At 38.9% G+C, this 27,548-nt stretch overlaps 9 protein-coding genes across 9 annotated transcripts; 7 read left to right on the top strand and 2 right to left on the bottom strand.

The window, feature by feature from the left end:
* Positions 1-539, bottom strand: JH06_2581 (hypothetical protein; the record flags this gene model as incomplete). Its single annotated transcript, XM_014671727.1, has 2 exons — positions 1-425; positions 497-539. Coding segments are annotated over 2 exons (468 nt in total), but the record flags the coding sequence as incomplete, so codon positions are not given.
* A 4,660-nt stretch (positions 540-5,199) lies between these two features.
* On the top strand, positions 5,200-6,534 carry JH06_2580 (hypothetical protein; the record flags this gene model as incomplete). Its single annotated transcript, XM_014671726.1, has 1 exon — positions 5,200-6,534. The coding sequence occupies one exon, from the start codon at positions 5,200-5,202 to the stop codon at positions 6,532-6,534; it is 1,335 nt and encodes a 444-aa protein (XP_014527212.1).
* A 1,692-nt stretch (positions 6,535-8,226) lies between these two features.
* JH06_2579 (hypothetical protein) lies at positions 8,227-9,671 on the top strand (the record flags this gene model as incomplete). Its single annotated transcript, XM_014671725.1, has 7 exons — positions 8,227-8,957; positions 9,016-9,093; positions 9,128-9,190; positions 9,226-9,284; positions 9,316-9,368; positions 9,420-9,532; positions 9,563-9,671. 7 exons carry the CDS (start codon positions 8,227-8,229, stop codon positions 9,669-9,671), a joined length of 1,206 nt encoding a protein of 401 aa, XP_014527211.1.
* A 214-nt stretch (positions 9,672-9,885) lies between these two features.
* On the top strand, positions 9,886-10,534 carry JH06_2578 (40S ribosomal protein S7; the record flags this gene model as incomplete). The annotated part of the gene is made up of 2 exons (XM_014671724.1): positions 9,886-10,436; positions 10,498-10,534. The coding sequence occupies 2 exons, from the start codon at positions 9,886-9,888 to the stop codon at positions 10,532-10,534; spliced, it is 588 nt and encodes a 195-aa protein (XP_014527210.1).
* Positions 10,535-10,577: 43 nt separating this feature from the next.
* JH06_2577 (hypothetical protein) lies at positions 10,578-13,104 on the top strand (the record flags this gene model as incomplete). Its single annotated transcript, XM_014671723.1, has 8 exons — positions 10,578-10,628; positions 10,659-10,730; positions 10,764-10,823; positions 10,856-10,929; positions 10,960-11,101; positions 11,131-12,921; positions 12,952-13,003; positions 13,037-13,104. 8 exons carry the CDS (start codon positions 10,578-10,580, stop codon positions 13,102-13,104), a joined length of 2,310 nt encoding a protein of 769 aa, XP_014527209.1.
* A 4,716-nt stretch (positions 13,105-17,820) lies between these two features.
* Positions 17,821-18,610, bottom strand: JH06_2576 (hypothetical protein; the record flags this gene model as incomplete). Its single annotated transcript, XM_014671722.1, has 4 exons — positions 17,821-18,129; positions 18,160-18,353; positions 18,382-18,421; positions 18,452-18,610. 4 exons carry the CDS (start codon positions 18,608-18,610, stop codon positions 17,821-17,823), a joined length of 702 nt encoding a protein of 233 aa, XP_014527208.1.
* Positions 18,611-20,482: 1,872 nt separating this feature from the next.
* JH06_2575 (hypothetical protein) lies at positions 20,483-21,019 on the top strand (the record flags this gene model as incomplete). The annotated part of the gene is made up of 2 exons (XM_014671721.1): positions 20,483-20,624; positions 20,658-21,019. 2 exons carry the CDS (start codon positions 20,483-20,485, stop codon positions 21,017-21,019), a joined length of 504 nt encoding a protein of 167 aa, XP_014527207.1.
* Positions 21,020-22,642: 1,623 nt separating this feature from the next.
* Positions 22,643-23,739, top strand: JH06_2574 (leucine-rich repeat-containing protein; the record flags this gene model as incomplete). Its single annotated transcript, XM_014671720.1, is given in 8 exon segments — positions 22,643-22,658; positions 22,670-22,856; positions 22,883-22,968; positions 23,017-23,163; positions 23,193-23,354; positions 23,387-23,530; positions 23,561-23,629; positions 23,660-23,739. The coding sequence occupies 8 exon segments, from the start codon at positions 22,643-22,645 to the stop codon at positions 23,737-23,739; spliced, it is 891 nt and encodes a 296-aa protein (XP_014527206.1).
* A 1,499-nt stretch (positions 23,740-25,238) lies between these two features.
* JH06_2573 (vacuolar fusion protein MON1-like protein) lies at positions 25,239-26,655 on the top strand (the record flags this gene model as incomplete). The annotated part of the gene is given in 8 exon segments (XM_014671719.1): positions 25,239-25,359; positions 25,390-25,450; positions 25,482-25,868; positions 25,899-25,972; positions 26,003-26,314; positions 26,347-26,452; positions 26,484-26,543; positions 26,562-26,655. 8 exon segments carry the CDS (start codon positions 25,239-25,241, stop codon positions 26,653-26,655), a joined length of 1,215 nt encoding a protein of 404 aa, XP_014527205.1.
* Positions 26,656-27,548: the final 893 nt, after the last annotated feature.

The following is a 27,548-nucleotide window of genomic DNA, read 5'->3' as shown; positions in this document are numbered from 1 at the left end:
TCCATCTACAATGGCAGACACTTCAGTCCAATCAGCTTGAGGTGCGTTCAGAGAAAACTGCCATGCAGTCAAGGGAGTAATTGGAGCATAAAGAGAAAGGGGTATTGACTCCATTCTTGTATCAGTCATTCTTCCGTTAAACACACTAACTCCATAGTCATTTCTGACATCAACCATGGAACCTTCATCCCAAGAATCATAACCATAATCACGTAAAGAAAGCGTGTATTGGTCATTCAAAGTCTTTCCAATACATCCATCTAGAACTTGAACTTGGTTAGGTCGGAAGTTTCGGAACATAAGGGTAGTCACCCCAACACCTAAAATATGCACTTCCTCTTCATCAGAATATGTTTTTGATGTCTTGGTAATGTAAACATGGTGTTGATCCACCGCACAGTCAACAGCCCTAGTTAGAGCTAGTACTACATATAAGAACAAACCAAAACAAGTTACAAACAACTAAAACCACAACTATCTTATTCATAAGAAAAACTTGATGGAATATGTGGTGAATTGAAGAAAACGGTTAGAATCATGTCACCACTATTTCTGCCGAATAATTGTGTTTTCGAAATTCTTTTATCGGAACTTTGTTTCTATCGCTCTTTTCACCCTTTTCTTTGTCTATATAGGGTTTCTCTTTTTGTTCCGAGTCTTTTATCGATATTTCCCATGTGATTGACATTGCTAATCCTAGCATTTATTAGAGAGGTTTCGAAACTATAATGAAGTTACAATCCTTTTCTTCATATAGTTCTGGAAATAAACACTGATTAGGATTAAGTGTTTATTCCTAAAAACAAACAACAACGTACGCTTACATACTATTAACCGTTTCATCAACTTTTCGACGCTTCGTATCACTTTCGATTTCGTCATTTTCCTTTGCTTCGATTTTTCTGCTCAGAACATTAGTATCAATTCGAAAGTCACGAGCTGTTGAGCGACGAACATACATAGTGAGATTCACATTACCTTTCGTTTTCTTGCTGATTTGTACTAACGTTGCTTCAAATTGCTCAATAGAGTAAATTAAATCTGGAATTAGTTTGGCCTGCTTCTTCATATGAGAATCTTTCTTTTCTGCTTTTTGCAGCCCATGAATCATAGAATAGATGTTCGGTGTAAGGTGATAGGACACTCTTTCAACTAGTTGCGACAGTGATTGGATTGGACAATCTGCATCGGCTATAGCAAGTTGTTTCACACTCAAATCAACCAAGCCATAAAAGCTTTTTAATACTTCCAATACAGATTCAGCCGCTGTTACTTCCAACTGGCATTCTACCAAAGGACTCAGTACAGAAGCTACTTGTATCAAAGAACCACATATTTTTATTGCTTTCCTTCGCCACTGCTCGTAATAGGCTGGTAACAACTGACTCAAACGATCCTGTTCAGCCGCATTTTTGACAATGTACAATTTGGAAGTAACAAGGATATGAGAGAGAGGATCGAGAACCAATGAGAGAGCGTTCATCAAGACCGTTACAGCTACAGTAGCAGTCTCTGTACTGAAATCAATCCATTCAATTCTACCTTGGGTAATGATGACAGGTGAAGTATCCTGTGTTGGTGAATGATTGATGACATTCTGAATTGATTCGCTTATCAATATGAGCCTCTCAAATGGATTCGCTGTTCGAATACAAAGAGTACATGAACACGGTAGCAGGATTGGAAGAGCTGATTGAGGTGTATTCGACTTCTTCATATAGGAATTCAACCATGTCTCGAATGCTAAGACAACTGGATTATTCCGATCACAATACCTTAATAATAAGCCTAACCATGTACCTAAATGATCCACGACTTTATGAGATGATTGGGTCAATTGATTCTACACTTCATATCATATGATAGTTGTACTTCTATTCCACTAATCAGTTCTTCAATACTAATTGCATTGTTCTCAAGAAGCAAATCTAAACAGATTCTCTCAAGAATTTTCCAATCTCCGTTCATATCAGCTCCAATATCTTCTTCAATTCCAGGATACAAACGTACCAAACATCCCTCTTTAATGCGCTCAAAAGCAAGAGGTATGAGAGATAATAGTTTGGGTGATAGAGTGGAGGTGAGTCGATGTGATTCTAAATAGAAATCAATCATCAATGATACGCAATAAATAGAACAAGTGAAGCTTATAAGCATAACCGCAGATACATCGTAAATACTCACAATATTCTCGGTTTTCTCTCACTTTCAAGGGAGAGATTTCAAATTCATTCACACTCCATTTCAAACACTCCACAATCCATTCCATCATTCCACTATCATCCAGAATCCCATCCACAGCTCGTACAAAATCATTATCACTTCCCTCTGCTCTCTAGATCTTACACTATTCTCATCTCATACGCATTCAATTAGTAACCCTAATAATCCTTGTAAGGCAGGTCTGAATGTTGCCACATCAGTGATCTGCTTGTAATAAGGATCCTTTGTCTTCTCTCCTATCAATCGATTGAGCTTCTTCCAATCAAGTACACAACTATCCACTTACCGTGATGTTATTGAGAACCATTACTATCTGACCTGCCATCAACACTCGCATTCCATCATCAGGTGAACTCTTCCGATGAATTCGCTGAATTCCCGTGGTTCGCACATAGATCACAGTTAGATACATACTTACAAGGAGTAATCGTTTACATAGATTTGTTCTCCCCTCATTCTCACTAACAGCAAAGGAAGAACTCTTATCTAACTGAAATTCCTCTGTAGCCGTATGGATTAGTTGTTCGATGATCTGATTGAACTCCAGAGTCAACTCCTGGAGGCGAGATTCATCTCTCTGAGAGGCCACACGTGGTTGAGAGGATGGATGGAGGATCAAAGCAACTGTTGCCAGCAAATGATGGAGAGGTTGAACAATTACTCCATTTCCACACGACTCTTCAAGGCGGACACGCTGACTCAGAGAAGAAGAGGGAGACTGTGGAACGAAGGAATGGAGTTTGGTTATGCAAATCTGGAGAATCCGAGAACGTGACATGGAGGCTTCAAGATATAGTCGAAGTAAAAGACGATAGAAACGAGCATGAGAGAAGGAATGAATACCTGTGGTCGTATTACTGTATCGATGAATGAGATTCATTGCATCTTCAATTGTTGTTTGAGGAAGAGAGTTACTAAAAATAAGAGAAATGATTGGAATCTACGGTGTAACTTCCAGAGAAGGCATTCCTAATTGTGTTAGAGAGATAGTTGAAAGATCTGATGATGGTGGCGTACTTTTACATACAAGCTCAACCAATCCAGCTATCCCACACATCCGAACATTCTCATCAGATTGATAACAACACTAGACAAGACAGAAGGAACTAAAGATACCTTCTTTAGCAAGATAATCAATACATCCATCAAATCCGGTCGTGATGGCAAGATAGTATGCAAACACTGAATGAGTGAAGGGACATTCTCACTCGTCATCAGAGGGATCCGATTCACAAGGACCTATTCTCATATAGACTCAGACAAGAGTACTTTGATTGTGGTTATGTTAGCGATAATGAAGGAAGTATAGCAACGACAGAGAGCAGAGAGTAATTTGAAGAACAGAGCATGTACTTCATGTCGAGAGAGCTACTTCTCAGTCCATCCCTAAACACTGACTTCATTCACAATCTCGTTCAAGATTGTCATACGCGAAGCTGGAACTCGATTAAACAGAGTTAGCATTACAGTCACTACTAGCTCATTCAACCAATCACGTTCGCGAGCTATTACTTATTTCAGTTCTCAATTCTCACCTTCACATTTCCCATTCCATCGACACACATATTCACAAAAGTCAAGTAATTGTTGTCCTCCTTCCAAATACCCATTCTCCACAATCTCAATAACAGAAGGAAACAAGGCACTGATTCCATCCGTTGTATTCTCATACCACATATAGCTCCAAGTGAGAGAGAATGAAGTATATTCATCATGTAACCAGCTTAATAACAATGAATACATTGTTTGACGGTATTTCTGGAATGACAGAAAGAATCTAATCTTACGTCAACAACAGTAAGAGCCAGCAGAATTAACAGGGAAATAGGATTGGGTTGAATAATGGTACTCTTCATTAACTCGATAAAAACTTTGGAGAGCATGTTGCTATTCTTGAGAGCAAAAGCGAATTGGTTGATGACTGATGGGAGCTGTTCATTCTTACACTTCTTTCGGATGTTCATAATGATCGAGATAAGAACAACTCGAGAGACAGCTATTCATCAATTGATCGATAAAGATCAACCCTCATCAGTGAGAAGAAGGAGTTGATAGATCACAGAAGAGAGAAGAGAATCTTTGAGTTTGTTCAAATGGCTACTAATGCGATTAACAATTGAGATCACAGCAGTATCGTCAATTTTGCATTCTCGTAACGATGAAAGAATGGAACAGAGATACTCATCAAACCACTCACGCTCGATGATTCGATCGATGTATCGTGTCTATAATGAGATATAATATCAAATTCGACACGATAATCTGCTAGACTCATTCCTCCACCATCAATCTCTGCGTCGATAATGTATGTGGTAGAAGTACACATCGTCAAGAGTTTAGGAAGCAAATCCAATACTAATTTCGTTTGCTCCCTCATAGTTATCATCAAAAGACAATCCTACTCCATCACTCCGGCAGTTCGTTTCCCTTCAAAGTCAAAATACTGTGAGAAAACATTAAGGATAATAGCCACTTCATTTCCTGTCAAATCGTCAATCTCAATACAAATGGTCTGCACAAGTTCAGAAATCTGATTTCCATTTGCGTTAAAACTAACGGTGCATAAAACCTAGACTAAATCCCATTCAACAATTACACTTCAACTGCCGCTTTGATTGCAACAAATTGGCTCGTATCAACCGTTGAATTCTGACATATAGTGGAGAAGAGTATCGATAATTGCGACAGTGACGATACCTTCAGAAGTACCTCACGAATACTGACGAGATTCATTTGAGTAATCAAACTTTTCAGCTACTCTTAACAATCCTCCAATAGGGATCACCTTATCTTCGTTTTCTTCACTCAAATTCGCATTTTCTAATTGTGAAGAACATTTTAGAAGCTCCTCTATAATGTCCTCTTGCCTCATTGAAGAAATCATTATTGGCGGCCTCAAAATAGAGTCAATAATTGTCAATCAAGAGGACAAAAAATCTACCAAATTGAAAACAACTGTCAAACAATAAACTCTATATGAACAACATTCGGTTCATATTTGAATGCAATGACGAAGGTTATATGAGTTCTTTTGACGAAGGAACGATTCAAATGGAGGATTCATCTTCTGGAATCGGAGTCGTTTCGTTTCTTGGAACTCATAATGGCTGGACAATGCGAATGACCATCCAAAAAGGTATTCGTGAGGGTGAGGCAGTTGTTTACGATCCTTACTCTGTCGTTCAAGCGAAGTTTACATATTATCACGGAAATATTACTGGTCCGTGTGAACTATATGATAAAGATGGATTTCTATCGTTTCGTGGATTCTTTAAAAATGGACTGAAGTCCGGAATTGGAACAACCTACAAAAAGGGGATAGTTGCATCAGTTTCTGAATATGTTAACGATGAAGTCTTTATGTGCACAAAACTTTTCGAGGATAATCAATTAATTGAACTTGATTCTAATGGAACGCGTCGTTATATTGGTGGATATGAAGAAACTCAATCCCATGACTATGTCCGTCATGGAGAAGGAAAAGAATTGGAAGTGAATGGCCGTGATTTAGTATTCAAGGGGAATTATCAGCACGGTCATCGTAATGGCTTCGGGATCTGGTATGTGAATCATCAACCGCGATATCAAGGGAACTGGGTAAATGATCTTCCTGAAGGAATGGGATCTCTTCTAAACGAGAATGGTAGCATTCAGTTTGAAGGTGAATGGAAAAGAGGATGGTTAGGAGAGCATGTTTGGTATGGTTGTGACATGAAATCACAACGGAGTGGCTATGGATACAAAGCAGTTCAGTCAATTGTACAACATTCAACTCAACAGTCAGAAGAGAGGAGAGATGTGATAATAGAGGAAGAGGAGATGGATATGTTAGATCAAGTGCTTGGAGATGAACTGGAGCAGTTATTATCTTCATACTCCAGTACTACGTTGAGTAATTCCAGTGAATCGATATCAAGTGTCACATGCTCTTCATCACCTCGTTCTTCCATTGAACTTGACTCCCTCATTGTTAATGGATCTCCACTTCCTTATGCAGCTGCAGTGGCATCGATTCCTGAATACTCATGTAATGAGCTGTCATTGACGGAGATCGATTTCATTATTCTCCCATTTCTCGAATCCATTCATATTCATTCTGGATGTTTCATTCATTGTCAACAACTCCGTATTCATCACATGGAGTTTCTGAAATCACTCCAGATTGATGATTCTTGTTTCTCTCGAGGAGAGATCAGTCGCTCTAATGAACGACGGTCCTTCCTGCTGGAGAACTGTCCCCAGCTAACGGAGGTAATTCTAGGGAGAATGAGTTTCTGTGAATATTCAGAACTTCATATCACAAGTAAGTGAAATAATATAGTATTCCCGTAGAACTGCCTTCATTAAGAAAGCTGGTGATCGGTGATCAGTATCAAGACTCTTACTGTTTTATGAATTGTACGGAGTTTGAACTGCATAATCTCCCTCAGCTCCAACAGCTGGAGATTGGGAAGGGATGTTTCGGATTCATCCAGAAAGGAACTATTGAAAGTAAGGAAGCGTGTTTCCTTCAAATTTAGATTTACCTTCTCTCACATCAATTATACTGGGAAGCTCCGCCTTCTATGGTGATCCAGAACACACTTTAATGAATGGTAATATCAATTTGTATAGAAATAGTTTCAAGTTTCAAGGTAAAGTACCCTCGTTCTTTCATCAACAGATCTTCCCTCATTGCGCTTTTTTATATCCTCTGGTAACAACTGCTTTTCTTGTATAGGTTCTGTTAGTATGGATGGTAGAAGGTATCTTGAAGTTATGTTCAGTAGATATGCCAAACTTGCAGACCATTGAACTTCAAAATGCTTTTACTGGTGTCCACAGTCTTCGTAGCAGTGGACAGAATGTGATGACTCGACTAATCCGTCAGAGTTCTTCCTACTCTAGAATGTCCTCTATGTTATTTGTTTGTTAGAGTGAATTATCAAAATAGGGGATTCTTCAATCAGCCGAAAATGCGCCAGATGACGATTCATCCATAATGTTGATATGAGTCTTTTAGTGTCGATTCAACAAGCAATTTCTATCCTTCAAGATCGTTGCTTGTTGTCGTCAGTACACTGATAAGGATGGTGGAAAGCTCTCATTTCTAGGCTCAGCGACTTTGAAATGCATGCTGATTTATCAAAACTCAGAGTTATTCCAAATTCGGATTTCTTGTTCGAGCGATATCCAAGTGAATTGTTTGTACTACTTATTATTCTAGAGAACCTGTCATCAGAGTATACATTAGCTCGAAATCTATTTCTAAGTAATCACTTTGATGAAGCAGCAAGAACGATTGAACAAATTGATCACTTTGATAGCAATTTATCGTTTCTGTTTCTCTGGGGTTATAGTAAGTATATGGTAAGATCTCTCTCGATTTCTAATGAATAGTCTTGTCAAGAAGTGAAATTAGTCAATTACTACGAGAAGTTAGTTCAGAATCCACGGGAACCATATCCAAGTCTAGAAAAGAAGGATGTCGTTGTAATAGAATCCAGATTACGACTTCACAACTCTCTAGACTCATTTTGTAACTATCTTCTTGGATTGTGTGTGAAAACTTATGATGTCACCCAGTCTCTTCAATTCTTCGTTAAATCAGTCAAAGAGTTGTTCACTATGATTAGTGTGACTTCTAGTTTTGCTTTCTTTTGGGGAGCTTGGATGGAATTGGTCTCTCTTGTTAAAACGCGTTCCAATCTTCTTTTTGTTCTTTCAAAGACACATGATACTATTTTTCGTCAACTATTCTGGCTTGCTGTAACAAACAAACGAAAAGGAGTGTGTATTCAACTGAATCATGACACGTAGTCAGAATTCCCAGACACAGTTCTTCAGGAACTAGAAATGGCGATTCCTTCTTGGTGGTTCTTACGATATCAGCAATCCCTTCTTCTCTTTCATGATGCAAGTACGAGTTATTGGAACAAATGATAGGAAGAATTAACTGATTCTCTTGCGATTCTGCAATCCATTTCTTTGTCACCAGTATTTCATCCTGAAGTGGGTGAATTGATGGCTATTGTACTTTATACTCTGAAGAATAACACAGAATTGTCTCTGTTGGTACATCAAGCAAACCATGCTATCCCAAAGACATCAACATGTTTCTTTATCTCTGCCGTTCTTCTCCATTTCAACCATTCTTATTCTGATGCGATTAATTGTTATCACTCTTGTCTCCTTCTGCATCCCAAGCATTCTCAAGCATGGAATCTATTAGGCCAATTGTATTTAGAAACGGGTCAAACCACACTTGCATTTCAGTCATTTCAACAAGCCCTTCATTTTGATGAGACCGATTCTACTTGTCACTATCACATGGGATTACTATATGAGTTACTCCAATCTCCTAGTAATAGTCTCGAGGAGTATCAACGTGCATGTGAGTTGCGACCTTATGATCCTCATTTGCGTGTTGCCATGGGGGAGGTATATTTAGCAATGAATGATGTAGACAAAGCAGAACAGTGTTATTTGCTTGCTGAGAGTCTGGGAGACCAAGAGGGGATTTGCAGTCGGAGATTGGGAGATTTGTACTCTACGAAGGATGAACTGAAGAGCGCTTATTATTATAAACGATATTTGAAAAAGAAGAAGAATGTGATTTGTGATGAAGAGTCATATCGTTGCGCAATTGCACTCTGTAACTACTATAAACAGAGAAAACAATTTGATGAAATGAAGGTGATGTGTGAACTTTTGTTATCGGCAAATGATGAAGGAGCACAACGTGAAGCTCGTAAGTTGATGGATTGTATCTTATTTTATGTTTGTTAAGTTTCATTGTATTCTCATGCACAGCTACTACGCCCGTATTAATACTGTGTTTTTTACTACAGTGTATTCTCTTGCTGCAGTTGGAGTTCTATATGGATTGATGTGAGCATTGACAAAGTCGTCGTGATGAGTGTAGAAAGGTTGCTACTCCTCTTCGCGGAGAACTCATTCGATTTGATAATGTGACAATCGATGAAATGTGTGTTATTCTTTGGGGAAAGGGATAATGGATAGGCTTGTGGATAAACGGGATCACTTCTTGTTTCCATATATTTCTATGAATTTAGCATATGGTAAGTAATGTAGAAAGTGATTGAAGTACAGATTTGACGAAAGATTGGAATTACAATACAAGAAGCATTTATGCGTATATAGTGGTAAGTTTTGATGGTGATAGAGTATGAATCGAAGTGAGTTATGATGGTTAGGAGAATCATGACATGATCATGTGGGATAAGGTAATAATGCGAAAGGAGGACTGTAAACTGGATGAAACAATCGAAAATATGTATGTATTATTCAATGAAGATAAGAGTATTCGGTAAGGAAGGAAACAGTATGTGAAATGTAGTGGAAAGGATCTGAAAGTTGCTGTGCATTATCAGATTCAACCAACTGTTGGCTTCCTTGTTGATCATACTTTTGAGCCAGTTCGCACTGTCCATGTTCCAAAACAATAATCAGATATGAGTTGAGGTTCTTTTGTTTGTTATACACTGAATTCATACAAATATAACTTGTCAGATGCTAATTCAAATACAGGAATTATAGAGAATTGAAATACTAGAATTGGAATAGACTCTACAAAAGACCCTAATGAGAAATAATGTGGTCATACGATTTGTGGTTCCTGATGTTAATAATCATTCTAATTCTTATTTCACTTTCGATACTATGGAGATGATTGTTAAGCCCGAAGGCGTCAAGGCCAATGACTTCGAAATTGCTGTTGCCAATGAGATTGCTGAGATTGCCAAGAAGACTAAGGATCTTGCTGAGCCTCTGAAGACGTTCAAGATGACTGCTGCTAAGGAGGTGGAGATTGAGGGAGACAAAAAGGCTATAGTTGTGTTCGTTCCTTACAAGCTGTTCAAGGCTTTCCGTATGATCCAGTCTCGTTTGACTACCGAGTTGGAGAAGAAGTTTGAGGGTCGTCCTGTTGTGTTCATTGCTCAGAGAACTATCCTCGGAAAGAGCTACCGTCGTGCTCATAAGTTCAACGGTGTGCGTCCTCATGCTTACACTCTGACTGCTGTTCATGAGGCCATCATTGACGATCTGGTGTATCCTTGCGAATGTGTTGGAAAGCACACTCACATCTCTTGTACTGACGGAAACTACATCAAGGTGTTCTTGGGAAATCAGGGACAGCAGGATGTGGAGAACAAACTAGGTGCTCTTTCTACCATCTACAAGAAGCTTACTAGCAAGACCATCAAGTTCGAGTTCAAGAACTAAATTGACTTTTAATTGTATTCTATGGGGTATTTGTTGTTTGTTGAGTAGATACAAATTGAATGATATTATCGCGGTTTTTCCATGATAAAGAAAAGAGGCAATTGTAGCTGTTTTGAAGTGATTATTGGATGGACCAGGAGACCACCACTAATCTCGTAGCAATTGAGAGTTTATTTAGTGTAAGATTGCATTGCAAGTGTTATTCTCAGACTGCTGTTTGTCAGATCAATTTGAGTATTGATCAGCGATATACAACAGTTTCAAAGTGGTTAAAAGAATGTGTATGGAATATGAGCTTTGAAATGATCTCATAGTTGTCAACGAAGCGCGTTCTTACATCTCCGGTTATTGAATCCTATGATGTGGTGATTGGTGTATTTGGATAATGTATTTGTTTGATAGATAGGTAACAAATACGCCTCCTGAGGCTTTGGAAGATCATATCGTTCATGCGGATGAATTGGATGAATACAATGGAGAGTCTTGATATGGGAGGGAAATGAGATATAGAAGTATTGATGATTTGATTGTACGGTATCGTAAGTTAACCGTTGCAGATCTGAAAGCGGAACTTCGGAAGGTTGGATTGAAACCTCGTGGCCTAAAGAAGGATTTGGTGAGACAACTCGCCGAAAAGGAGCACCGACGACTTGTAGGTGATTTGGTTCATATCAATTGTAGTATAATGAATGGAAAGAGCAACAATCTGCAAAAATGGAACTGGAGGCCATAGAAGAGAAGGAACGAGAGCGGATTGATGCAATTCGTGATGAGAATTTGTGTATGAAGGTGTCACCTAGTGATGGCAAGAATGTGACTTCAGGAGTACTAGCAACTCCAGTAAAGTCGCCTGTTAAGTTCCCAGTGAAATCACCTGTTACCATGAAAGTGATTATGACCCCAAAGAAGCCCTTGACATCACCCAGAGTTCCATCACCTGTGATTACTCCACCTAAGGTTCATGTATCGAAAATCCAAACGCCTATTGTTTCCTCTCCTGTTCCTCTAGGAACCTCCACTCCTTCAGAATCGATTCCTGATCCCAAGAATCCTGTAGCTATAACAGTACCAGAACATGCAGTTCCTTCAACTCCTTCAAATAATTCTGTTATTTCAACTCCAACAAAGACTGCTATTCCTGTTCCAGCAGCTACCACTCCTTCAAAGAATGATGTTTCCATTCCTTCAGTTCCTGTTCCTTCAACTCCTACTAAGGACACTACTCCTGTTCGCTCAGCTCCGACTCTTCTAGTCTCTACATCAACTCCTCCAAAGAATACTCCTCCAGTCCCTCTCTCGGTTCCAACAGCTGCTACTCTTCCTGTATCCACATCTACAGTACATCTCCCAACGGACCCTTCTCCTCATGAAATACAACCACCACGGGAGACAGAGAGAAGCATGGCTCGCATAAGCTATGAGGATAAGATTCAGAGTAAGACTCAGGAACTACTCCAGCGAGTCGAAGATATGAAGAAGCGAACCGAGGCCTCGAAGCGACGGAAGGAAGAGAAGCTCCAACAGAGTTTCCTCAGTACTCCAAGCAAGTTGGAGACATCCTTCCATCAATCTCATCCTCTGACAACACCTCATCTGGGTGTAGCTTCACGAGTGCTAACTGACTTAGCTGCTCTCACAGTAGTGAAGGAGACAACATTGGATGTGGATCTGAATATGCCTGCACTGAACGTAAGTGAGCTGCCTACAGAACGATCCTTTGTGAGTATTGTATCATCTCCAACTGCTAAGAAACGAAAGTTGATGAAAACTTCTTCAGGATCGTTAAAGGCACATCCTGTCACTACGTCTCCTCCTCTATCTCATCCCTTCTCATCAGTTCTCCCTGTGACTACCACTCCTCAGGAATCTGTGTCTAAACAGATTCCAGCACTATCTCAACCCTCTCCAGTACAGTTGCCAACACAAACACTTCCATCACAAGTCTCAACCAAACCTCAACCATCTCCATCACAGCCACAGTCCACTTCACAACCTCAGTCTTCTTCATTACAACCTCAGTCTTCTTCTTTGCAACTACAACCCTCTTCACAGTCTCAACCGTCTCCATCACAATTGCAATCCACTCCTTCGCAACCCCAGGCCTCTTCACAATCTCAACCTTCGCTCCCAGAGGAAGAATCGAAACAACGCCCCCTCCCTCTGGGCCCACGTCGTGTACCAGTGACTGCAACCCAGCTTCCTATATCCGTGAAGCGGGAGATGGAGTCGCCAACCGACTCATCCTCATCAAAGCCACCAGTCACAGAGCCACCTCGACTCCCGTCGAACCTACCTACTGTTCCAAGACCAGAACAGCCTCGTTCTGACGTCAGCAACACTCCAAAACCACGAAATTTGGAAGTACTTCAGAAGCTGGTATTATCAGAACATGAAGATCCTTCTCTTCACTGGTATGAAGGAGACAACCTTGCATTGTTAGTGCGGAGGCAGTACTATGAGTCTTTTTGTTCGGTAGAACCTGATAGTGCTGTTGAATTCTAGGGAATCACTCCTGAGATTGTGTTTGCTGAACCTGAGGAGGTTGACTTGAAATGTAAGATATAGAGTGTGGATATGAGTTTAATAGTAATGCTTCCAAATTCAGAGAGGGTTAAACGAGAACGTGGTTCTTCAGGTGATTGGAGTCGTTTCTAATCCAGTATCGTCTTTTTCTGTACTATTTATCATATTTTCTTTTTTTCTTTTTTGTTATGACACAGAGGTTTTGTGTTCTAATAGTGTGCCAAACGACAGAAAACAGAGACATTTTGATCATTCATTTTTCTTCGTGAACACAAGAGGATCACGATGAAAACCATTTGTTTCGTGCTTACTCTGAGTTTTTTATGTAGTCTTTGTGGTTTTCCAACTGATCAATAGTATGCGGAGTTCTTACCGTTGAGTGCACCAAAAACAGTCTGCTTCTTTCAAAAGGAGAGGTTATGCAAAACTTGTGTTGTTGGGATGATTTTAACTCATCTCTAACTCTCTCTCCTTCTCTTCCTGCAGGTCTAGTTTTTGTAGATAATTGTTTATCTGGAGTTCCAATGAATGGAAGTAGCTGGCAACAGTATACAGTGTCATCACAAAAAGATGTTCAGAGTCCATTCGCTTTGCTTCTCGGAAGTACGGCAATGATGGAGTCATTGAGTTGTAGTCTACGATGTTCCGACAACGCTTTCGCTCGAAACGAATGTCACAGTTATTGTAAAAGACTTATTTGTTGACTGTGTTCGCATTATTGGAAATACAGTATTTGATTCGTTTAGTATTTCACCTGAATTGTCACAAGATCTCGCTTTCGATATGAAGCGAAACTGTTTAGGAGGAACATACAAAGGTAACAGTTTCGGAAAGCAAGATTATTTGGTTCAAGGGACAAATCCTTTTGGAACAGTGAAGAATGTGATTCACTTGTATTTTACACGTAACTTTGATGGAATAGATTGATCTGTAGCTTCACTTCAAAAGGGATTGCGTAGCAAATACTATGAAGTGAAAGATAAGTACAAGGACACAATTCGTTATCTTCCTTCTATTCCAAAAGAGGCTATCTCCATGAAGAAGGTTTCAGTACTCGAAACTATGAATAGTACTAGTATTGACTTAACCTCCCAATTCTACAGTCTGAGTGTGTATTCAATTGAATTTATGTATTCAACATTTACTGGATTCCTTGTGGCTCCTAATCCTGGATTCTACACTTTTCGTACTGTGTTTGAATCAGAGGAAGATGAGGTAGGAAAAGGTGAATATATGATAGTTAGGAATGTAATTCATTTCGAATCTACGTGGATGGTGAATTAGTAATTAGTTCGTGGTTGATTCCTCATTCTCTTTCCCGAACGTATCTGGATTCTCTTCAAACACATTACGTTCATTCAGCAGGATTAGTATCATTCCAAATTCAATGGTTGTCCCAATGTCGTAAATTACGATCTTTGCATCTTCAGTGGAAGCAACCCAATAGAAGTCAGTTTGAATACATTCCATCCAGTGTATTGTTCTTTCCACTCAATTCAGTTTTTTCGTATCCTGATCCTATGACGACATGCAGAATGAACAAGTTTTATACAACTGAGCCTCTGGTTGATGATAAGCTTCTCCAGGCACTTAGTCCAAGTCAGAATCTTGATCAAGCATCAATCTCCTTCTCTTCACTCAAACCACTTCCTCAGGGATTATCACTGGATCCACGTGATGGAACGATCAGTGGATACCCTACTTGTGAAGTGACTTCATCCATGGTTACTATTCAGATGGACTTTCAACAATATCACTTTGAAACAGAAGTAAGGATTGAAGTAATGGGATGTAGGTATATTGATTATGAATCATTGAACAGTTATTCCATCACCAAGTCAAATTAGTTACACATTGAATGGAACAGTTGTAACTTCAGTCTCTCTTCCAGTGCTACGGGAGTTTAGTTTGATAGCAAGTTCTGAGACTGACTTCTACTATTTCTATCTGGCTATGACACTTCCTCGTTATCTCTCAATTGATTCACGTACTGGATGTATCCATGGTTTTGCAGCTACTAGAATGGCTGCTACAAAGATTACGGTCACTGCTCAGAGTGTCACAAGTGTGGTGTTAACAGAATTAACACTTGAATTCTACATACCAGAAAATGGTACAATTGTGAGTGGTGAAGTATGGGGATCTGAAGGAAGTATCCGAGTGTTCTCAGAGTATGATTGATTCAGAGTTATGAGAGATAGAGGGGAATGGATCTTAGATGAATTAGTGAGTGATTATCAACAGGTGGGGGTTATTGTTCCTAGTAATGAATATCGAGTATGTATTGAAGGTGTTAAGTAGTCTTTTGATAATCATAAAGTGATTATATAGTGATTGGAATTGGTATGATGAAGATGGATTACTATACGTGTATCACAACACAGTATTCTATCAGACTTCATCTTGGGATTCAGAGTGTATAACAGTTGATACAAGTGGGATTCATTTTTCTATGGTTCTTTGTAGCAACAGTACAACGGCCTCAAATCAATTTGGTGGGAACCGTCTATAATTTTACGATGGGAGTCTCATTTCCTGCTATTCCAGTTTATGTTCAGCAGCCTCATTTTCCATTACTAATCACTCCTTCATTACCAGATACAGTGAGAATCGAAGTGAATGATGAGGGATATGTGATCACTGGAGTATTTGGAGAAGAAGGTGTCTATAGTTACTTAATTACCGTGAAGAATCGATGTGGTAGTGATAATGTGAAGTTAAGGATTACTGTTACATGTAAGTCAGAGTGAATGATGAAGTGAGAATGATTGTGATGACTATGAATGAAATGAAGATCACTGTAAAGTGATTGTGATAACTGTGATAACTGTGATTCACACTGACACTGAGTTATTCCTCACTAACCCATATAGCTCCTTCTACTCTCTATTCTCATATTCTTCTTCATGATATCTCCCTCTATCCGCCTTCTTATCGTATTTATCGTCAGAATGATCTGATTTTCAATCGAGAAGACTTTACAGATTCCACCAACACCATTCTTATTACTGATTCGGGATATTCCAATTATCGTATCATTTTCTGCAAGTACAAAAATCTTCATTATTTTATCATAGTTCCAACCGACCACAAAACTTCACAATCACTCTGATGCTGTACCTTGACTCACGGGAATTAGTCTATTCTGGAAGCTACACTTCAACTCCTTCTTCTCCCTGTCGTGAGGATTCACTAGCCTTCTCGATGTTACTCAACACAGACTCTCTGTGGGAGTATCGTGTGTCTGGAGACGAGGTATCGAAGCGATGGCAGATTGGTGAGGGAGATAAGGATTCATGGTCGTTGAAGCGAAATCAGTTCCCTGTTTACGATATGAATGAAGTACTATATTTGCGCCGAATTATGAAAGTCAGAAATTGGGTCGATTTTTACAATTAGGTTACAGTCTCTAATCCAGGTCTTCATTGTAATCTGCATGTTATATCACGAGAAGGGATAATTTTGTGGGTGAATGGAATAGAAGTGTTTAGACATGCAATTGGATTCAATCATTCCTCTCATCAAGCTTCGTACATTCACCCTATTGCCATCAATCATTTGTTAGAATTCATGCATCCAATCATTTTTAGTATCGAGATTTCTCCTTCACTTCTGACGTTTGGTGACAATTACATCGCTGTTCAAATCCTTAAACATCCTTACTCGGCTTCTATTATCGATTTCTCTCTTTCGCTTCTTCTTATCTACACATCATCAATTCGTCAGACATCACCATTCCCCGCGGTTATCGCTTCTACTGATGTACGAGAATGTTGACAATCTGAGTCATAGTATGAGAGCATTCCTTATGTTGTAAACTATTATGAAAAAACCTCTCAAATCTGGCATGCCCAAAATAATGATTATTTTGAATATCGCTTCCACAATACTCTGGCATATGTGAATACGCTGGAGGTTTGGTTGGATCCCGGTGGCTATTCCACAGGACTGGAAGTGATTGGTGTGATGGAAGAGCGTGAGGAGGCAAAGAGCGTGAGAAGACGAGAGCGAGTAGTGGCCCGATGGGAAGGAAAGGAGAGGAAGGTGGTCATCCCACTAGAAACAGGCTATGGAGGCCTAACAGCAGTGAGAGTACGTGTAACAGGAAGAGAAGAGATCTGGTTACAAGGAATACGACTGTTGAGTGTGATGCAACCTGTGTGTCGAGATGGTGATGCTGTGTTTTGGATAGGTGACAGCGAGGAATGGAATTGTCCTGATAGCCGAGCAGGTGTGATTGAAAGAGAGTGTATTGCAGAAAATGGCACAGCAGTTTGGTCTGATCCTATCAATTATTGTCGTAGAAATAGGGAGGTTTTTTGACTTTGTAGGAAACGAGAAAATACCGTTGAATTCTGCTATCATATCGTTTGTGGTTGTCCTAACGAATCTACCAGTATCTCAACAAGATGAGGCATATGAGATCATAATCAAGACAATTTCTTCCCTTCCTCATATCAGCGAGAATAATATGGAGGTGTATCATAATCATACTGTGTTTGCTCAGGATTTGTATTGTAAGAAGGAGTACTATGTGGAAATACGACTTCAATCAATCTTCTTTGCTGGTATCAAAGTTTCAGATCTCAAAAATGGACTGGGAGAGGAGTTGGAGAAACAATTCGATAAGGATGTACTGATTCAAATCAAACGGATTCAATGGCAAGTAGATTGGAGTGTGATTCGAGTGATAGTTGTGATCATACCAATTGTGTGTTTATTGATTGTGTGTATATGTGTTACCATTGTATGGAAAAGGAAACAAAAAGAAAAAAAAGACACAATATTATTACTTTCATAATGACTTTAGTTCAAATGTTTGTTTGATAAGTGAATGAATGAATAGAGTTAACAAACATACGACAATGGAACAAGAAATAACCTTCCTGATTGACCTCCTGTTGCCATTAGCTGTGACTTATCATCTACACTGCATTCCCATAACGGACAACGATCAATCACAAGTCTCTCACAATCTCCTCCTGCTTTCCTCCGCACTGCAGTACCATCCATCGATATCGAGAGAATCCCAGTCAGACTCACAACCACTTCTGTCACTTGTCCTTTGTGCTCCTGATAAGACGTCACTGAGGACGAAGGATTCCGTAAGTCATAAGATTCTACTGCTCCATCCGAACAGCCAAGCACCAATTCATTCTATCATGAATGACACAATGATACAAGTACTTGTGAATATGGATTCAACGCAAGAGATGTGAAGTAAACAGAAGGACGACAACACTGAATACTTAATACTGGTTCAGTATTAGAATATTGTGTACAGTTAATCGTTGATAGGATCATTTGTTCCGATTGGGTAATTGAATACAATCTCTTACATCCATAACGTGGATAGAACTTTGTTTGTTGATTCTCCGAACCTAGCTAATAGATACACGAAAAAACTACATTGTTGAATTACACTTCCATCGGGATAGGCTACTGATAACTATGAATTAATGTGATTAACATGAAGTACGGATGATGAGTATTTATCTACAGAAATAGAAGATACAGGAAAACTCTGATGGAACTGAATCGTGGAGTGCTTTACCTCATCACCTTGAATCTGACTGGCCAAAACCGTTCCATTTTCTAATCCAGAATATACTGTTGCACAGACACCATCTGTAACCATCGTTGAGGCCACTATTTGGCCATCTAAAGAGAATGGATCTGATGATGATAACGTTAGTCTATTCATTGATTGTCATGGTTATCTTTACCCGTTGTCATTTGAAATATTGAAAATAAACTGTTTTGATTCCTAAGGAATCACTTTAACCCAAATTCAATCTACCTGTGTCCCGTGATAGCCTTCAATCAATAGAGATCGCGTCTGACCTACCCTTAACAGATATGAGAGAATTCAACTTCCTTTGATCAAAGTAACCACATGTAATGAATCTATGCAACCACCTTGATATTCTGAGAACACATTCATTATAGTGACAACGATACTAATTGTTTCGGAGACTCATGGAATCGCGTGATAACAATAAAACTGATGCCCTGTTGGACGTGGAGGTTGTTCCTAAACCAGTAACTGTAGGATTCTACTATTCTGGCTGTTGCTTATTTCTAGGATTTTGAGGGAAAAACAGAAGGAGATCGGAAGAAGAGGACGAACAAGAACCGAAAGAGTCATCGTCATACTTCTGAGAAGAAATCTCACTCTCAACGGGAAAAGAAGTCAAAGAACGATTTCAACAGCAAGCACAACATTGTTTGTATTTGGCTCATTGCAATTGTATCTCTAATTGCTGTTTGTGCTCTTGTATTCGTGTTGTATAAGAATCTTACCAAAAATACCTGTAATCTTTTTGGTGTATCTGTTGCACGAAGTACTGAATCCTAACAGTGATCATGGGTAGCTCCTGAAGAATTGACACATCTGGCTACTTGTAAACGATTGGTAGACCTTACGATCGATACGGTTGATACTACGACTTGGGAATCCCTTGATATCCCGAACGACACTTTTAATAATGTAGAGAAACTATTGATTCTTGGTAGTATCGTTTCTTTCATTAGATTCTAGGACATAGTCTGAAATCCATTTCTATAGGTGATCGTTGTTTTGCTTCTCTTACTTCCTTCCTTCGTTCTGAGAATACAAATCTTCTTTCTTTTGTGGTTGGTTCCAATAGTTTCCCTCTCATTCCCGATTTCACGATTAACTGTATGAACACTCTGTTCTTCTTATTAGTTTAGCAACTGATTCATTCGAACGTATTGAAATCGGCAAGAATTCGTTCTTGCGCTCGGATCTTGCTATCGCTACTCCTTCATTCACTTCTCTTGTTATTGGAGATAATTCCTTCAGATATGCATCGAAGGTTGTGTTTGGTTGATATAATATTTGTTCATCATAGTTAGAGAATGGTGCCCAATCAATTCATATTGGCAATTCTTGTTTCCAGGAAGTTAAGTCTGTTACTATGTCTCTCTCTTCGACTACCTCTCTGTACTTTGGTGAATATGCTTTCGCTTCGGCACCTCAATTCGAGGTGACAGATTCATCGTCTCTGGAGTCGATTGAGTTTTCGGCTCATGCTTTTGAAACTGGAGCTGATTTTTCGTCTATGTTAAATTGTATGTGTTTTTATGGATTGTCAAAAATAGCCCAACATTTGCACAGTATAGAATTCCGAGGTTATAATTATTTGAATGCAACAGCAGCCCAGTTCCACAATATGCCACAACTCTCCTACTTGTTCATTGAATTCACCTCTCTTACTCAAATTCAAGATCTCTCCTTCAGTAATCTGAATCTGACTGAGTATGTCATCACATCTGAACGGTTCCCTTCTCTTGTCTCTGTTGAGTATTCAAATGATAGTGTTCTCTCTCGCTTTGTGGTTTTGCCGTCTGCCTTGCCTAATCTCCACAAACTCACACTATCACGTTGCTATTCCCATTCTCTCTCATCCTAGATCTCTCTGCCTTAACAGAATTCATGGCCAAACAGAATAGCTTACCTCTCGTGTCCTCGTTCACTACTGAAGACATGGCGATTCTCCAATCCATTACTATTGAGAAAGGTGCTATGGAGCGTTTATCATCCCTTGAAATCCAGAATTTCCCGCGGTTGGAGATTGTTAATATTCATGAAGCCACATTCCCTGATCTGCAATCGATTCAAGTGACCAGTGATTCTTGATTGTTATAATGATAATCACTAGACACATCGAATCTCAAGTACTTCCTCGTTAATTCTGAAATTGGGTCCACTCCGTCAGTCTCACTTCAGAATCTTCCTCATGTCGGCAGTGTCCAATTTACTGGGGAGATTGGTACTGACATTCTGACTGTGGAGTTGGTGAATGTCAATGCATCTCGGCTTGTGATTGGTCAGGAAAACATTCCAGGAACCTTCCAGAATGTGTTAACATTCACGTTATCTGGCATGGATGGATTGAATTCATTGATAGTGGGAGACTCATGTTTCCAGAACATTCGATCAATGAGTTTCCCTGTACTGAATGAGGTAGTGATTGGAAGTGATTCGTTTAAAAAAGTGTCTGATGTAGTACTGAGTGAGTGAATCGTTCTACGATGATTTGTAGAAGGAATATTAAATCGAGTTCAGATTGGATCTCGATCATTCATTGAATCCAAGCAGTTACTGATAGACAATACTCCAAGTTATGCACCTCTCTCAGTCTATATCAGTGATGAATCATTCTCTTCAGCTACCAAGTTCATTCTATCTCACGGAGAGTCTTTGTCATCTCTTCAGTTAGGGAACAATACGTTTTCAGTATGTGAGGACTTCAGTATAACCAATCCTACTTCAATTCAAAGTGTTGTGATTGGAGATAATGTTGGTGGAATCACTACTACATTTACTCTCAATGGAGTTAAGCGTTTCATTGTTGGATCCAATTCCTTCTCAGATGTTACGTCATTCTCTCTTGGTGACAGTATCATTTCTTCCCTCTCTTACCTCAAGGTCCATTGTTAGAAGTGTTCCGTGTAGGTGACGGATCATTTGTTAATGCAACTCTGCTCGATCCCTTTTTAACCACTTCTATCAGACACTTTAGTACTGGTGATAACTCATTTGCAGCAGTGTTGAATCCAAAGATGCGATTCGAGGGTATTTCTGGAATTCCATTTTAAGAGATAGATTTACCATTATTGGAAGAGATTGTACTGGGCAGAAATACTGCCAGAAGTGGTAATTCCCTTTCTGTCAAGAGTATTACTGAATGAATGATATGATATGAAGATTGTCGTAGTTTGACACGAATCGAATTCAATGGTAATAATTTGATAGGAGGAGATGGTAACCTGGTATTAGAGAGTACGTTAAGGTTGTGTTGATCATTTATTAGATCTCCCTCAATTAACTGAACTAATTATGATGGGAGGAAACGAATCATTTGTTCTGACTACGTCTCTCGATCTATCTACATTCCCTTTATTAGAACGAGTGATTATCGGAGATCATATGTTGAATGGATTGACATCCTTTGCTGTTTCAGGTAGGGAGTATGAAGATGAATCAGATGCAGATCTGACTCATCTTCAGTCACTTCAGATTGGAGCGTCTTCTCTTCGTAATGTCACATCATTCTCTGTCTCATCTTTATCTAATCTTCAGACATTTGAGATAGGCGAGGAATCTCTGTCTTCTGTGACCAGTCTTTCTCTCTCTGGTATCTCTTCCTCTCTCTTCTCATTCACAGAACTCAATCAACTAACTACTCTGTCACTTCATTCTGGATCGTTCTCCTATGCTACAGAACTCTCTCTGCGTAATCTTCCTATGTTGCGCTCCCTCGTTATTGGACATTCTTGCTTTAAGAAAGCTTCCATATTTGTCTTGGAGAGTAAAATTCATGACTTTTTTGACATCATAGATGTGCCAGAAATCCAAACAATTTCAATTGGAGCTGGTGATGAGTCAAGTGAGAATCATGGCACCCTGGGAGAAGTTGAATCACTTTCAATAGCACGTAGAATCAGAATGAAAGAATGATTGTCAGATTTTACCAAATTAACGACTTTGGATCTGAGTGGTTGTGCGTTTGGCCAAGCTGTCTCTGTGACCATTCAAAGTATGTTTGTAGTGGCGTGTTCCTATCAGATCTTCCATTAATGAATCATCTTGACTTCCAAAGCAAAGTGTTCCCATTCTGTACACAACTGAGTTTAACTCGTGATGCTGTATGTCGAGAGTAATGAGTAGAGTTGTATGGTTTAACCGATCTGTACTTTGGACCCACATCATTCTACAGACTCACTGAACTTACTCTTCGTGACTTCCCTGCTCTGAAGACTTTGCGAGGTGGAGAGCACTGTCTAGTTGAGTTAACCACTTTGAATCTGGAACAGCTCCCTGAATTCACTAGTATCATAGCTGGATATTATGCCATGTCTCATGTTGTTACATTAGAGTTAGCAAGTTGGGAATGACAAAAATCATCATGATTTTAGACCTTCCAAAATTCACCACTCTTGTAACAGAAGATAGTGCATTCTATGAAAGTAGTTTGTATATGCATGGTAATCAAGAATCACTGAACTGATTTTCAGATCTACCATCATTCACATCATTCACTAGCTTCAATAATTCAAGATACAACTTCTTGGGAACATTCAAATTGACCAATCTGGATCAGTTAGAAGTGATTGATCTTTCAGGAGGTCAGTTGAATAACCCTCTCTCTCTCAATATCACAAGTATTTATCACTAATTAGTCTGATTGTAGATTTGAAAAATCTAAAGTCCATTGTTTTGAGTGATCAATCACTTGTACGAGCTCGTGATGCTGTGATTAGTTCTCTTCCTTCTCTCAAATCCATTGTTGGATTACCTTCATCTTCTGGAATTGCAAATAACCCATCAAATTTTGGCAAAATGATTATTAAAGGTAATTTGATATGTATAGTGATTCTTTGATAGACATGCCATTATTAGAGTCAATTCAGTTATTAGGACAAGCCTTGTTAGGTAATGATTACTATGTATTCTCAAATCTGCCATCTTTGAAAGAATTGACTATTAACGGAACTGGAGAAGGTGAGATACGAGAATTGACAGTTGCGAGTAAGTATGAGAGAAGGAAGTGATGCGTAGATGCATCAAGTTTGGAGAAGTTGGTCCTGGGTGGAGGATACGATAAACTCTCGGGTCTTCATTTGGAGAGTGAGGAATGAAGGAGTGAATGAATGATAGATGTGGATGCTTTGACAGAACTAGTTTTGGGGGATAACGTACTATCAAATGTGGAGACTATGGAGTTCAGAGGTGTGTGAGAGGGAGTAAGATGAACTAATAGACTTACCTTCACTAACTACATTCAAAGTCAGTCCATCTGCTTTGAGAAATGTTGATATCCTCTCTTTCATAAGTAGAATTACAGAATAATCTCATATTTTAGATCTTCCAAAATTACAAGAGTTTTATGTTTCATCATGGCGATTCCATGGTTCATTAGTATTCAACAATACTCCTTCACACACAAATTTCACATATCTAGCAAAGTCTATTAGTTCAATGACATCACTCACAATCACAAGTGATCATATCATTTCATACTGATTATAGAACAACCATGGACTGAATTAGAGTTTGAGAATGAGACATTCTACTATTTGTACCACCTCACCGTAGTTGGTCCTGTTCACATTTGTACTCTCATTCCATAGATCTTCCTTATCTCACAACTATTCATTTCCATTCCTGTGCTTGTGCCCAAGTGGTTACATTTGATATCTCTCAGTTACCTTCTCTCACTTCTGTTGTGGTTGACGATGGTCATTCAGAGCCTTTTCATAGTGGCAGTCTCTTAGTCTTACGAAGCCTGATTTTTACTGGTAGCCAAATATGTCTTTTTTTTACCATTGCAGACTTACCTCAGTTATCTTCAGTTTATCTTGGAATCGAGAATGTTGTTCATGCTGTTAATATAACTCTGAACAGTAAGTTTTTGATCTCTGTTTTGAAGTAGATTTGCCTGAGCTATCTTCATTCCATATTTCGGACCGTTCTCTGGGAGAAGCATACAGAGCGATGTTTATGAGTGAGTATTACTATGAGGAGTGACGTTCAGATCTTCCAAAGTTGAATGAAATTGACTATGAAGGTACTGCATTGTCAAGTCTCCGGGATATCAAGTACGCAAACATTAGTGAAGGACTGTATCATCAGTTCTGTGGAAATAGTATCCAATGTGAGGAGGTGTTACTTGTTTGTGACAAAACAATGTATTTAGTATGAAGTAATGTGAGGATAAGAATGTGTTATTGAAAAGGGTTAGTGAAAGAAAGAAAACAAGAACGGTAGCGCCCTAACCCGTCTGATCTAGGAAGCTAAGTCATTACGAGTTGAGTTAGTACCAGTGTGGGGGACCCGCTGAGAAGTCTCAATGCTGTTCTTTTATTTATAGGCATGATGTATACAATACCTACATTCTTTCTGTTCACATCAAAATCTGACAAATCCAATCAGAGAATGGCTATTCCACACATATCATTAACTTATCTTTCTTTCTGTTCGAAATGGAGATTGTAAATGAAGATACAAACCAAATAATGGATTCGTGGGATTCAACTCTGGATGGTTTGATTTCTAGGCATACGAGTGAGAGTGATTCCCAAAGAATGGACAAGAATGTACTTACAAAATCCAAGGATATATCCCCGAGTCGTGCAAGTAGAATTGTGTTTCTGTCCATGCTAATGGAATAGTGAAAATTGCAGATCCGGAAAGACGATCTCAAGAGTTTGTATCGAATGGACTTATTGGATGTCATATGGAAGAGGTTTTGCAAGAGAAAGCCAAGCAGTTCATCAACACAAAGAAACAGATAATCATTTTAACACCTGCAGGAAAACCTGTATACAGTTATGGTTACAATGAGGATGATCTTGCTCGTATGTAATTTCCTCTATTTGCTGATCTAGATATATCTGGCATTATTCAGGCGATTGATGCTAACTTTTCTGCAAAGGGAGAGACCATCAAGTTGAGATTTCGTTTTGCTTCTTATAACTAGGTCAATAGAAACGGAAGATGGTTTCTTTGTCATTGAATGGATTACATCACTACTGTTCTTCTGTTATACACCCAAAGAAGGAACAACAGTGTTACTCATTCATGAACAGTTTCATCTTTTGTATCAACAATTGATAATCCTTCTTTCCACAACAGCAATGGATCGTTTACAGAAGAAGCAGAACTATGATATTCGTGAATTATTAGGAAGTGATCCTAGTGAAAGGAATTCATTCACAGATTCTGCAGGCGTGTTAACGACTCTGATAGAACAGTTTGATATTAGTCTCTGTTATTCACTATGCTGTTATCAACCTGTCATGATGTCTCCATTAACTCGCTCCAATATTCGTGATATCTTCCTTCGTAACAAGCGAGACGATACAGTGTATGGAATTAGATTGATATTCAGAGATAGGTATTGTGGACTTGGGATCAACGAACATATTGTGGTTTGTCTTCAGAACAAATCTTATCCTCTTCAACCCATGAGTTGAATCGATTGAAATGGATTATACATAGATCAAGTTCTTCTCCAAACGATGATTACCAAAACTGTTGCTTATCGTACATCAGAAGGATGGTTGCCTGTATGCATCACAGATGTTCGAGATAATGCATTTCTCCACTTATATGTGGGATTCGTTACAGATGAAATGTATGTGTTCTTTGTCACCACAGCAATGGATCCGGATACATTCACTCAGTATAGTGAATTGAAAGATAGGATTTATAATGTAAGTATTTGCTGTATCGTTCATGATCAGATTCTGTTGGAGTCAGATCGTTTGATTGAGTTGTATTCGCTTTATAATGAATCATTTTCGGTTGTTGGTACGCTATTACTGGAAATGTTTGAATTGCAGATACTGGAGTGGAAAATTTGATCCATTTTGCTTACAAGAACGATAACAGCCAAATTATTCTACCTCGACTGGATGAACGCATTTATGATTATCGTGATTATCATAAGTAGGGGAATTGGAATAGAAATGAGCCATAGATTATTAATTAAATATCAAATGATCTTTAGTTATATGAGTGAGAACAATGTGGGTGGTTTGTATTATTGATTCCGTAGACAACGGAGTATTATGAATCAACTTCAAATCAAGTCTTTCATGCCACCAAACGAGATTCTTCAGTGTACATTATATCCTTTCTATTACTACTAACTAAGACTTCTTAATATCAGATTGTGGTGAGTCCATTTTTGACAATTACCGATGTGATGGAAAGGAAGAAGAAACTCACGGATTGGTTGTTATCACGGAAAGATAAGTTAATTCAAAAGAGTCATATGTTATTGTAAGGTGTTTGTTACAGATTTGAAAATGAACTGAATTCGCAGATGATAACTTATTTATGTTCTCCCTTTTAGGTACTTTTCATTGTGCCTATCCTAGTACTTAAGTCCTCCTGTTCATAATTCACTGCAAAAGAGATATACTTCTCTATGCAATAGATCCGCATTATCCAAAACAAAGAAATCAGCAAAATACAATCCTAAATTAATCGGAAATACACTGAGCAAAACTGTTACGTTGGACGGTTAATTCCGTTGAATTCAACCAATGATCCGTTGAAAGACTAATCTATCAAATAAATCTTATGAAGAATCTGTTATCAGTTCTCGCTATTTGTAATCCTTTTACCATTCTATAATTATTAGTATTTGTTGTTTCTACGGCAGTTGAGTGTACAGTAGATCAACACCATGTTTACATTACCAAGACATCAAAAACATATTCTGATGAAGAGGAAGTGCGTGTCCGTGGTGATGGGGTGACTACCCTTATGTTCCGAAACTTCCGACCTAACCAAGTTCAAGTTCTAGATGGATGTATTGAAAAGACTTTGAATGACCAATACACGCTTGTTTTGCGTGATTCTATTTCTGATTCTTGGGATGAAGGTTCCATGGTTGATGTCAGAAATGACTATGGAGTCAGTGTATTCAATGGAAGAATGACTGCTACTTTCCAAGAGTCAATACCTCTTTCTCTTTATGCTCCAATTACTCCCTTGACTGCATGGCAGTTTTCTCTGAACGCACCTCAAGCTGATT

This window comes from Blastocystis sp. subtype 4 (assembly GCF_000743755.1).
Source record: "Blastocystis sp. subtype 4 strain WR1 chromosome Unknown seqid_0140, whole genome shotgun sequence".
In the NCBI taxonomy this organism is placed as follows: Eukaryota; class Bigyra; order Opalinata; family Blastocystidae; genus Blastocystis; species Blastocystis sp. subtype 4.
This window is presented reverse-complemented; position numbering and strand designations above follow the sequence as displayed.